General features: G+C 50.3%; 5 protein-coding genes across 5 annotated transcripts; 2 read left to right on the top strand and 3 right to left on the bottom strand.

The window, feature by feature from the left end:
• Positions 1–392: 392 nt before the first annotated feature.
• On the top strand, positions 393–824 carry N7496_008373 (uncharacterized protein; the record flags this gene model as incomplete). Its single annotated transcript, XM_056701292.1, has 1 exon — positions 393–824. One exon carries the CDS (start codon positions 393–395, stop codon positions 822–824), a length of 432 nt encoding a protein of 143 aa, XP_056553355.1.
• A 469-nt stretch (positions 825–1,293) lies between these two features.
• Positions 1,294–4,821, bottom strand: N7496_008372 (ATP-dependent 3'-5' DNA helicase; the record flags this gene model as incomplete). The annotated part of the gene is made up of 1 exon (XM_056701291.1): positions 1,294–4,821. The coding sequence occupies one exon, from the start codon at positions 4,819–4,821 to the stop codon at positions 1,294–1,296; it is 3,528 nt and encodes a 1,175-aa protein (XP_056553354.1).
• A 1,017-nt stretch (positions 4,822–5,838) lies between these two features.
• On the top strand, positions 5,839–6,630 carry N7496_008371 (Trans-aconitate 2-methyltransferase; the record flags this gene model as incomplete). Its single annotated transcript, XM_056701290.1, has 1 exon — positions 5,839–6,630. One exon carries the CDS (start codon positions 5,839–5,841, stop codon positions 6,628–6,630), a length of 792 nt encoding a protein of 263 aa, XP_056553353.1.
• An 872-nt stretch (positions 6,631–7,502) lies between these two features.
• N7496_008370 (uncharacterized protein) lies at positions 7,503–9,823 on the bottom strand (the record flags this gene model as incomplete). Its single annotated transcript, XM_056701289.1, has 4 exons — positions 7,503–7,568; positions 7,632–8,471; positions 8,567–9,528; positions 9,784–9,823. The coding sequence occupies 4 exons, from the start codon at positions 9,821–9,823 to the stop codon at positions 7,503–7,505; spliced, it is 1,908 nt and encodes a 635-aa protein (XP_056553352.1).
• A 1,106-nt stretch (positions 9,824–10,929) lies between these two features.
• Positions 10,930–12,042, bottom strand: N7496_008369 (Yip1 domain protein; the record flags this gene model as incomplete). The annotated part of the gene is made up of 4 exons (XM_056701288.1): positions 10,930–11,179; positions 11,246–11,395; positions 11,461–11,872; positions 11,955–12,042. The coding sequence occupies 4 exons, from the start codon at positions 12,040–12,042 to the stop codon at positions 10,930–10,932; spliced, it is 900 nt and encodes a 299-aa protein (XP_056553351.1).
• Positions 12,043–12,263: the final 221 nt, after the last annotated feature.

Raw genomic sequence — 12,263 nt, 5'->3', positions numbered from 1 at the left:
CCTAGGTGTTTTCCAACATATTTCATCTGTGTTATTCATTATTTATCTCGATATAACATTAGACGTATGGCCATAATGAATATCTGAACCTTACAAGCGACTTTCTCAATGGCTCTTTGACTACTGAAACACTGAAATGGCCATTGTCTATAGAACAAAGAAAACACCACAGAGTGCCATAAAAAGAACAAAGTACAGACAACCAAAAGCACTGTCCCCATTGTTTCATTTTACACAAAGGCCTTCAGACGCATACTAAATAAAGGCTTCTGAGACCTCCAGAGCCTAGATATAAAGCTACCTTAAGTTGTTCTGGTCGGCTAAGTGCGTTTGTTCCTCCCTGAATAATCTCTTTCCTTCTCATCGCTCTTCTTTTACCCTATTCACCAACAATGACTTCACTGAAAGCCCTCAAAACAAACCTTGAATACTCCATAAAACTGCTCACAACATGGAATGTTGGCTTCTCCCTATCACCCTATTACCGCATGGCAAGCACAGTGACCGACAAACTCATCAAGGATCTGACTAAATACCTGGATCAATACGCAAACGAAGCCAGTAAGTCATATCCGCATTATGATTATATCGTTTTCTTTGGCAACGAGGTTGAGAGGTTGCTTCTGGATGTCACAAAGGAGATGCTGAAGTCCTGTGACGAGGTTTCAATGGGACCACCTGGTCTTAACCCATCCGTCAAGAAAAAGTTGGAACTTGCTATCCAACATATCTGGGTGTTAAGGGGGATGATTCGTCGTCAGCAAAAACCAGAAGGGCGTGATGTGCTAACTTCTCGTCGCCGAAGGCAGCACTGTTTTTCTTAGTCTCGCGAAGATGAATTAACCAACCCGAGAAGAGAATTCGATCAATCTTACAATAAACAGGGTAAGATTCTTTGTTACATTGCTACATTCTAATTCGATAATTAATTGGAATTTGGGAATTGCTTAATGGTGATATTGTTGGTCTTTGTAAATCGCCTTACATTTTTGACACTCAAATACACAAAACCTGAGTAGCTACATGACTGGGACTGACGAGTAGATTAGAACCATAGTCGTTCGATATGTAGATGAACTGAGACCTGTGATGGATACGACACGTAGCTTATACCGTAGAATGAAGTCCAATTGCACTAGTTCCTTGTATACATGAACATGTATGCTTTAATTTGTACACAATAGTCGAGTTCCGAGAGGATTTGCACACAATAATCCATGACTTTAGCCGCCTGCAGCAGGGAGTGATCTCCCTATCAACAAGGAGACGGGTAGAACAGGCTTGTAGCCTGCTTTACCAGGTCTCCTTCTCATCTGGGCCACAGCCAGCCTTCCAGGGGACGTCCTTGGCTCTCACAACCGTCTCCCACCCACCAGCCAGTTCCCTACTACTGCCAACACCCAATTCCACCCCATCCACATCCTCGCCCCAAGGCAAAGCATCAACATCGACCTCCCACCCCAGCAAACAGCGAAGTATAACACCTGCACCAGCCTTGCTCATAACAACGTTCATCTCCTTACATCGCTCATCACAAACGCACTCGATGCACCCCTGGGGCGAAAGACAAGAACAAGATTCAATACGAGCCACCGCGCGTCTTAGCAGCAATCCGATAAATTCGAACGCCTTGCTCGCAATACCTGACCCGCAAGATCCGCCCTTCGCGTCGTAGAAGGTCAACCGTGCAGGTCTCTGGCGTGATGGGGGTTGGATCTTCTTCTCAAGCTCTGCGTTAGACTTGCCAGATGCATTGGCACGACGGAGCCCGCTACTAATCTCTTTCTTTGCGACCTTGCATTCGGTGCGAACGTCACCGGGAGAAGATATCACAAAGGATGGAAGGAGTGAGAGTACGGCGTGTTCAGCGGCGTGAATAGCGGCTGCAACGTTGAGTCTGTGCGATTCGAGGATGTCGATGGCTCGGGAGGGCACGTTTAGCCACATACCCTTTGTGAACAGGTCAATTGGGGGATTGTCGACGGCGACGGCGTCGAGAATACGGCCACGCTTGTCAATCTTGAAGAAGCCGTATACAACGGCGTGAATCTGCACGGCTCCGAAGAACGCGCGGCAGGAATCTGGTCCGGTGCCGACAAGACGCATGGCCTCGGTCTCGATGGGATCAATATCTGTGTAGTCACGCTGCATAGTGCTCCAATCGACGTGAACGCGCAGGACGCGTGCAAAGTGACGCTCCGGGTTGAGCTCCTTGACGATGTATGTTTGACCTTGATGTAGGAAGATGCCGCCTTCATAGATAGTGAAGAATGCACGTGAGGCTTCGACTTCTTCGAGGACGACATTGCGATTGTTCGTTGTGTCAACCACGGCAAAGTGCGTGTCCTCTGTGTCACGAATGTTCACGCACCGCGATGGATGAGGCCGGAAGCGGTCGTGGCAGTGATAGAAACCCATGCTATCCTTGATCAAGCGAGTAGCAGCGAGGGCAAATAGTTGCTCGCCGAAGTAGACATGGTCTTCATCCGGGCGAATAGGCATCTCGAAGGCGGCACACTGGACATGCCCTTCCTGGATGAGCTCGTTGGACAAGTCGACTTGCAGCTCGCAATTCGGCCTCGTGAATATTTCATCCGGATTTTGCATGTAGTGCTGGTCTGTTGGGTATCTCTCCCCAACGAGCACTGACAGGGAGTCTTTGTTTCGTCGACCAGCACGGCCACTTTGCTGTCGCAAATTGGAAATCGAATATGGGAAGCCAAGCGTGATCACCGCGTCAAGTGAGCCAATGTCGACGCCCAGTTCAAGTGCATTGGTAGCGACAATTCCCATCAACTTTCCCTCGAACATTTCCTTCTCAATCCGTCGACGGTCTTGGGGACTGTATCCACCTCGGTAGCCCATGACCATCTTGCCAACTTCGGGTCGTTCGAGAGCTTGAAACTCACTGTGAACCGCTTGCAAGAGAATCTCACATAGCTTTCGTACGCGACAGAAAGCAATCACTCTTACTCCCCGAAGGACCAATTGGCAGAACAGGCGGGCAGTCTCCGCGACGCTATCACCGCGTCCAGAGGTTGGATCAGCCGGATCCTTGAATGGAGTATTCCAGCAGACAAATTCCTTTCGGCCTGATGGAGATCCATCATAATCCACCAATTTCACATCCCGCACGCCAAAAATCGATTTCATGTGCTGCTCTGGGTTTGCAACTGTAGCAGAACAGGATATGAATTTCACATGTCGATTTCCTACTGCAGCACAAATTCTTCGGAGTCGGCGCATGATGTATGCTACATGGGACCCGAACAAGCCGTTGTACACGTGCAACTCGTCCACAACCACGAACTTCAAGTTCTTTAAGAAAGTGCGCCATGCACTTTCCTGTGGAAGAATGGTAATATGTAGCATGTCGGGATTTGTGAAAATTATGCGAGCCTCATCACGGATGAGGTTCCGGCTACCCATCGGCGTATCGCCATCGAATGTCTCAACTATTGTCTGCTGCAAGCCATCCATGAACCGCAATAGATCCATCATGCTGCGTCGCTGGTCCTGGGCTAGGGCTTTGGTAGGGAAGATATACATACCCCTACTGTCAGGATCCTTTTCCAGTTCGTGCAGCATGGGAACCTGGTAGATGAGCGACTTTCCTGAGCTTGTCGAGGTGGATACAATCACATTGTGACCTTCGTATAGATGATTGATTGCCTCGGCCTGATGAGAGTAGAGCTGAGTGATGCCTTTCGTATTGTAAAGCGCATTGACAAGGTCTTGCGACAGCTGAAATGTCAAGTCACCGTATACTGGAGATTGAGCATCAAATACCCGATGTCCTTCCGGAACGATCTGAGCATGATACCACTCCATTTCCCGTATTTCGGCAATAATTTCTGCGATAGATTTGCGTTCTTTCGGTATCGTCGCAGGTGCCTTGGCAAAAGCGGGAGTGTTTACCTCACTGCCAGGAGGCGTAGGCAGAAACGCAATTTTCTCCTGTTCCAAAGTCTCTATCGGTTCCAGTCCTTCATCTTCACAGCGGACGAGGAATGCGTCAATCGCATCGGTAAATTTGGTGTTTCGCTTCTCGATAAGGGCAAGCATCTGCTTTTGGCTGTACACTGGCATCTTCAGGTCCTCATCTTTCATTCGGCGCGTGGGTTTCGACGGCTCTCCAGTTTTTGGATTCTGCACCTCCCGCTTGAGGTCGCCGTCCACAAATTCGAAAAAGAGAACGTCTTTCCTTCCATCATTGTGATCCACGCTATTATCGGGCAGATCCTCGGTAGTGAGTGTGTCATGACCCCTTCCTAATCCGTAGTCGATGCTTTCTCGATCGCCAACCGTCATGATCTCCAGTCGGGCTTCATCGACATACTCGAATCGCACCGCCCGAGGGACGAGCACCTTGACCCTCGCCACATCCTCGACTGTGAGTTCTCTCCCTTGGCCAAGCTGCGCCTGGACAGCCTTTTTGATATTGTCAAACGTCGTGATAAAGTGTTTTCGCGTGCAGCAGAAGGTATATACGAGGTTCAGGGCACGGTGAGTCTGGGAGAGGCGTTTGAGTTCGTCTGGCCATGGCGCAGAAGGGGTTCGCTTTTTCGGAGCTTTGGATCGTGGCTTCGAGGTGGTTGACTTCTTCCCTTGGCCCTTACTCCTCTTTGTATTTTTTCCACTCTCCGTGGCTTGCGAATCTGACGCATCGTGAATGGAAGCGGTCTCTGCAGCGTTGTCGGTGCCGCCTACTGACGCGTTCGAGGACGGAGTGGCGGCGCGGCTAGCGGTCTGGTCGTCGCCATCGTGGCCTTGTTTTCGTTTCAAAGTATTTTTAGCGGGGGTTATTGCAGAGTCCGTCATGTCGGTGCCCCATCACGATCGTGCATATGGCCCGAGGGCGAATTGCGAAGTGCAAGAGACCGTCGCGGGTCGAGAAACAAGGAAACGCGAGGTCACGTGAATCGATATAACCCAGTATGGTATTGCACCTGAATCGATGGGCATCCTCAGAGTGTCGAAAAGGTGAACTGCAAGGGAAATGATAGTGTGTTACTGTGGATGAAACAAATTAATTGTTCTAGTTCACCATGGTGTTGTTATGACCTCCAAGCAACTTCCACAACGCCCAAGGTGTATAAAGCCTTGACAGCACCTGAAAGCATTTAGCTCATCGAGTTTTGCTCAATTCTTCAATATTATAGACATGAGATAGATTTCTATGTTAGGTTCACTCTTTAGCCTTGGAGCTCATTCCTCGTTTTGGATCCATGCCAAACCATTTCTCTCAAAACATCCACACGTCCACGCCATGTGTAAACCTGAGCAGCCCCAACCGATACTTACGCCACCATCAGAAAAATCGGATCGACGATTACGTCCAAACAAGCATTGGACGCCGTTTCTCGCTCTTTTCGGACCCATTGGCCTATAATTCTAATATTAGTGTTGCTAGCCACCTTTCTAACATCATCATTGTGGATGTGCCGATTATCGGCACTTTGGTCAACACTTCAATTCGGTCATTTCGCCGAGCCTCGACCTCATTTGACCACCGGTCAGCATGATCAGACTACTATGAATCATCCGAAGTAGCATTGAATTACATGATCATCAGAATTTGATCCGAACGTAGAAGATGGTATAGTACCAACTTCATCCTGATTGCTAACACCCCAACCCTTGGGATCTGCGCTCCAATCATAGTCGGCGCGGGATGACCGTATATAAGACAGCTAACCACCCCAACTATCCTTCGTTCACTCACTAAATACCTTACCTTACCTATCCGACATGTCCATTCATATCCAACATTCCACCAGAAGACTATTTCGCTTGTCCCAAAGTACCTTCGCGGGACTATCAATCAGCCACAAAGCAATGTCCACCGCCGCAGGATCGAAGGACTGGAGTGCGGCACAGTACCTCAAGTTTGAAGATGAGCGAACACAACCAGCTCGCGACCTCCTCGTCCGCGTTCCTCTCCAAGCTCCTAAAAGAATAGTCGATCTCGGCTGTGGACCGGGCAACTCAACCGCAGTCTTGGAGTCCCGCTATCCCAATGCCCATCTCGTAGGGATGGACTCATCCCCGGACATGATCCGCAAAGCCAAGACGGCCCTTCCACACCGCGAGTTCACAGTTGAAGACTTACACTCGTATTCACCGGAAGGACCTGTTGATCTCTTCTTCTCCAACGCCGTCTTCCAATGGCTCGGGAAGGACGAGCGATTCAGTATTGTCAAGAAGTTGATGGAGAGTCAACCCTCAGGCGGCGTGTTCGCTCTCCAAGTCCCTGATAACCTCATGGAGCCATCTCACGTCCTTATGCGCGAGACTGCAGAGAATGGTCCTTGGGCTACAACTCTCAAGAATGTCGGTCGTGATACTTTCCAGACACCGCAAGAGATTTACGATCTGCTCAAACCGGTCTGTTCGAAAGTGGACATTTTCCATACCAGTTATTATCACAATCTTGAAAATCATGCGGCTATCATTGAGTGGGTGAAAGGGACCGGACTGAGGCCATACGTGGACCCCTTGTCTCCCAACGAGAAAGAGGGTTTCTTGCGAGAGTATTTGAAGCGCTTGGAGAAAGCCTATCCATCGACATATGATGGCCGGGTATTGCTTCCTTACCCCCGGCTCTTCGTTGTTGCAGTCAAGAAATAATTGGCCATGAAATAGGGGTGCCTGAAATTGATGTACATATCGTTTTTCTTCACTGTGATATTTTGGCATGTCCTGCTTTGTGATCCTAGTCCTAAATGAAGGGTAAATTCAAGAGTAGAAATGGGAGACATGATATGACGATGGTCAACGGCAGAGGCATACAGAGGAATCCATGCATCCATTTGCTATAATGTGCTGCATCTTTCCAGTTAGAATTATAAACAACCAGAGAGAGAAGAACATTACTTCGCGTTTCCCTAATTACTGACTGTCATTTCTACGCCGCTTAAGCAGCAGCAGAATTTGCTAGGGGCTTGCTTAGTCCTTGTTATGTATCCCACTTCCGACTATCGCTCAATATCTCACAAACTTCTCTAGAAATACCCGCGAGAGACAACAGGGACAGTGAGTGGTGTCATGGGATCTGTATTAGCTCGGATCCCTGGACCCTGTTGGGCGGCTTCCACCATCAGGAGATCATACCTATCTACTACGTGTTAGCCGGTTCGAGACGTGTGGAGCCTTCAGGCCATGCAACCAAGGTTGCTCAATGGTAGTCTGCTTCTCTATTAGTCTATCCGCCTTGTTGAAGTACAACCCTGACACATAGCAGAATAGAATGCAGCACCGAATATTCACAAAGCACTTTCAGGAATGAAGAACGATGCTTAATCAAAAACACAATGACAGAAGTCAAAAACAGATGGGATTCGTAAAAGACCAGACGCTAATAATCACAAAAGCCGCTCACTCATAGTGATAGCGGTAAAAACTCCATGTGCACCGATCCCCAATTCCCCATGTCCTGTTTGCCGAGTCTATGTTAGACCACAGCTTCTATGGTTGGTATCATGTGCTTGTCTTTTCCGTATTCACTCGCCGTCTAGGAGATCCTTGATGACGACATAGAGATCCTTCGCAAGGGCTTCGTTTCCAACCTGCATAAAAAGAAGTTAGCCAATATATCATGAGAGGATGTCTGTGTGGGTGAGATGACTTACGCGCAAGAGCAGAGGCACGGTGCGGCCTTCTTCATTGCTGGCGAGGAAGATCTGCTTGGAGGTCGGTTCTTCGTTCTTTGAGTCACCGAAAGTCATACCCTTGAAGACAGGGCTGTTCAGCATGACACGCAGAGCACCGTCGGCACGCATAATCATGCGACCATGTTGCTTTCCGGTCTCGCTTGTGCGGGCGTTGATCTTGAAAGTTCCCACACCACGCTCTTTCCACTCGCCGTTGCTGAAGTGGAAAAGCTTGCCTTTGCAGGCGAAGAGGTTCTCTTCCTCTTCCTCACCAGTTTCAACTGTGTCAAAATTAGCATAACTGATTAATTGGAAGGGATCTGGGAGGAAATACGAACTGGTCTGTTCATAGAAGCGCTCGTCGGTCTTATCGGCCTCGAATGTGGTGGTCTCTTCGCCATCATCATTGTCGCTTCCCTCGTCGCCAGACTCATCAGCGCCAATAGGCTTCGATGGCTTGGACTCGCCGCCAAGGGTCGCAGGGGCATTGGGAGATGCGAAGTTTGTCAAGCCGCCGGACTTGGCAGCAGCAGCGAAACCACCGCTCACGCCCGCGAATCCACTTTTCAGGGAACCGAAGCCAGAAGTCGATGAAGAGCCGAAGCCAGACATTCCGGAGCCGGACTTGAAAACTGATGGTTTTGAGGAACCAAGGGAGCCGAAAGGAGAATTATCGGAACCAGCGAAGGAGCTGAGAGCCGAAGAGGCAAATGCCGAGGTCGATGCGGGCTTGTCGGCAGTTGAAGTTGAAGTCGAACCACCAAGTGAAGCGAATGGCGAGGAGGCAGCCGTGTTTGCAAATGCACTTTGAGCAAAAGCCTAGAGCAAAAGAGATGAGAAGCTGACCGGGGATGACCAATGCGGGGAAAGGAAAGAGCGAATAGAAAAATGAGAAGTTTGCTTTTAGAACTTACATTGGCTGTTTGGGTCTCACGCTCCTGCGAATTATCACGGTGGCGCTTGTTCTCAGTCTCCTTGGCCTCCTTTGAGCCTTCTTCCTGCAGCTGTTCTAAGCTTCGCTTCTTCGTCAGGCCCTTAGCGTCGTCGTCGGTCATCGCGTCGGCATTGTCGAGTTTCTTGGGATCCTGTGAAGATGTGTTGGTGTTATCACTCTCAACAAAGCACCAGGTCTCTTGGTCACTAGACCAGCCACTGGATGACGCCTCACTCGGGGAAAGAGCGGGGTGTTCAATCTGCGCCCCAGGAATCTCTAATTCGAGCGTGCTCACACGAGACACAGAGGACTCAGGCGACTTGAGCTCTGCAGAGTCAAAGCCTCCTTCTTGGGTGTGAGTTGGCGCTGGAGTCCGAGCTTCCTCCTCGGATTCAGATTCCGAGTCCGAGATGGAAATTACCTCGATAGAATCGGGCACTTCTGCAATCTCCGGCTCAGACTCAGACTCCGAATCTGAGAAAATCTCGATGATTTTGATGATTCCTGGGGGCGCGTTGAAATCCTCGGGCTCGGAATCCGAAATGACAATGACCTCAACGTCGGAGCTGTCGAATGTTCCATGGGAAGACTCATCCGTGGCCAGGTCCTTGGGGGTGGCAGGCACGGGGTCCTTGGGGTCGGGCTCACTCACGTTGTCTGATGCAGGCCCTGCGGCGCTGCCCTTCTTCGCGTCTTCTGGTGTGCACTCGCGTGATCGCTTGCGGGGCCCGTCGCCGTTCTCGATGGCGTCGTCGGTGTCGCCGCGGGCTTCTTCGAACGATCGCTTTCTGCCGCTGCCCGGTTCCGGGGCCGATGCGGCGAAGCTCGAGTCTCCAGAAGCAGCCATGTTGGAGGAGGAGTCGATCGATGTCTCCTTCAGCTGCTTACGGACGGGGCGCTCGTCGGTGTCGGAGGGCGGGGAGCGGGCGTCTCCACTGGTCACTGCCCAAGGAAGAATTTGGTCAGCTCTGGAATTTTGAAGCGAGGGTGTGGAGGTTGATATAATCATGGAAATAATTCGTAAAAAAGACACAAGGGGCCAGCCACCTATCGCCCAGTCACACTGATAGCCGCTGGGTCTGCAAGGTTGCTCTGGTGCTTCGACGGGGCTCCATGCGATATCGGCCAGTGTGCGAACCGGCTACCATTCATGCACTTGCGCATGAGGCGCATAGGGGAGGAGACAAAGACACTCACCATCAGCAGGAGCCTTCTGCTCATCTGACGCGGAGACCATGGTGGAAACTCCGCGAGAGCAGGGAACGTTGGGCGAGTCCAAGTGGGTAGGTGCAGCTACCCACGGGGAACCAGCTGTGAAGCTGGGATAGGATGAGAGGAGGGAAAGGTATTCGAAACCGTGAATCTAAGTCGGGGGATTCAGACCAGCCGAATCGCGTCGAAGTCGAGGTCACGGGTGAGGATGTGGGTTGATTGGGAGGGGAGAAGGTTCGAGTGAAGAAGAGAACCGCCGAATATAAGTGTTGTTGTCCCGGTCACCGCTCCGCCCCGCAATGGCCCATGAGCTAGGCATCGCGGAGAGAGCTCGTTACCTACATGTAGGCTGAATAAACATTAGTTGAAGCCTTTGCCTAGATCTCTTCCTGACTTCATGTGAGATCGTTGCCTTCATCTAATATGGCTGTATAGTCTACTACCTCGCATTCTGCCTGGAGAAGATAATCTTTGTGATTCATCCGATTCTTAACTTATGCTTAAATGGGGAGTAAGTGTACAAAGGCTACCATTCGTCGCAGTAAATTAATTGAATGCTTCTGAACTATATCCCAAGCTTGGGTAAGGCACCGATCTTTCAGCCTTCACAGTTTCGTTGAGGGTAGTATCTTTCAAATCTTCCATAGCTAAATTCTCTGCCTCTGTCTCTGCCTCAAAGGCCCACGACCCTTCTACTATCTTCAATACAGGCACCTGCTGGCCCTGCTATCTATTCTGTATGGTTACCTACATACTGTGTAGTCAAGCTGATTGGATAGAAGGTGCCTTAGTCTCACATCTATCCTATGGCTGGAGTCTACCCATCGGAAATGTTAGCCTAGACTTGCGTGGTATAATCGAAAATGACTGCCCTCCACGACGGATAGCACACGAAAAATGACGATAGTAATAGGATTGAAGATTGAGAACAATTCAGCAAGGTTAATGATGTAAAAAAAGGAAATACTGGTATTTTGAAAAAGCAGCCGCTACAGAAAAAGAAATGTATACACGCATCAATCACAATTCACGCGGAGAAGGCTTGAGTTCGATCCACTGGATTTTTGAGCCCAACATGATAAAGCGCAAAATTCCCTCGCTCTAGGCGAGGGCACGGAGACACTTGCACCCTTAACTAATGAAACAGAGGCATCCAATCGCAATATAAAACACAAACAGCGGGTATACCGCGATGCCGACGCGGTTGCGCACCACACCCGAGCCACCCAGAATACTAACGCCTGCAGCCAATGACCATGCCACAAGGACAAGATAGACGGGTATTCTGGCAATTGTCGGAAGGCCCAAGGCACTGAGGAGTGCGGCAATGACCAGTGGGAAGAGTGTGTAACCGATGATGCAAATTGACTGGAAGAAGGAGCTAGAGATTGAGGCGCAAAGGTTAGTATAAAACAGGGAAGAACCAGTTAGATTCTGGCACACATACATCTTTCCGCCAAGAAGCTTGATCTGCAGAGTGACAGCTGCCTCTCCGATCCAGACGATGCAGAAGACACCCGAGAAGACCAACGAGGCCTGGTCGCCCTTCGCGACGGATAGGAATAAACTCAGAACCAAACAGAAGACAAGCGGGCCCCTAGAAGAACCGTTAGTCCCGAGAACCACTCTCAAACTTCGAGTACTGTGATCCATGCAACGTACCAAAGATCCCAGTCGCGCAACCCTTCACTCATGCCACCCTGCAGAACCACATCGGCATCTGGCCAGCGACCCACGATCCCGCGCAGGTTGCGACCGAATCCAGATGCCTCGCCTCGTTCGGCAGCATCACCCATACCTCCTCCACCGCGCTGCATCATACCGCCCAGTAAGTATTTGGGCCAGAGCACCTGGCGCATCTTTTCCCAGACGGCGATCAGGTCGCGCGATAGGGTGGCCCAAACAGTCTCATCGATGGTATTTTGAGTCGCGCGGCGATCCTCACCGGGAATCGAGGAGGTCAGGTAGTTGCCATAGCCGTCTACGCGGCTGCCTCGGGAGCCAGAGTCGGATGCGATGTTGCCTCGCAGAGGGGCTGTGTCGGAGGTGTGTAAGGGATCATCGGCCTCGATGTCTAGCGAAGGAAAAGAAGTTAGCAAGTCAAAACCCAGATAGTATCAACGGTGCAATTCTTTGTCGTGAAAGGGGAGGGCTACCGTGGTCGGCTTCAATCAGGTCATCGTCAAGGAGCGATTCGTCGTCATGTAGGTCGGCATGAGAATAGCCCGGCTGCACGCTCGCCATTTTTTATGAAGTATTAATGTCTTTTGGTCGGGAACTGTGTATGTTTACTGCAGTAGCATCGCTTCCCGAGTGCAAGTGGAGAGCGGGGAGTAGAGACGAAGCAATGTTGATGAATGGTCAAGCTATCCTGGAAAGGCGAGAGTGGCATTACGCCGCGCGGGCTGGCGTCACCGCCCGGACTATAAGGCGTGTTATTATTAGTAGTTCACTACATTCTCAAA

The sequence above is a fragment of the Penicillium cataractarum genome (assembly GCF_028827025.1).
Source record: "Penicillium cataractarum strain IBT 29864 chromosome Unknown utg000007l, whole genome shotgun sequence".
Lineage (NCBI taxonomy): Eukaryota > Fungi > Ascomycota > Eurotiomycetes > Eurotiales > Aspergillaceae > Penicillium > Penicillium cataractarum.
This window is presented reverse-complemented; position numbering and strand designations above follow the sequence as displayed.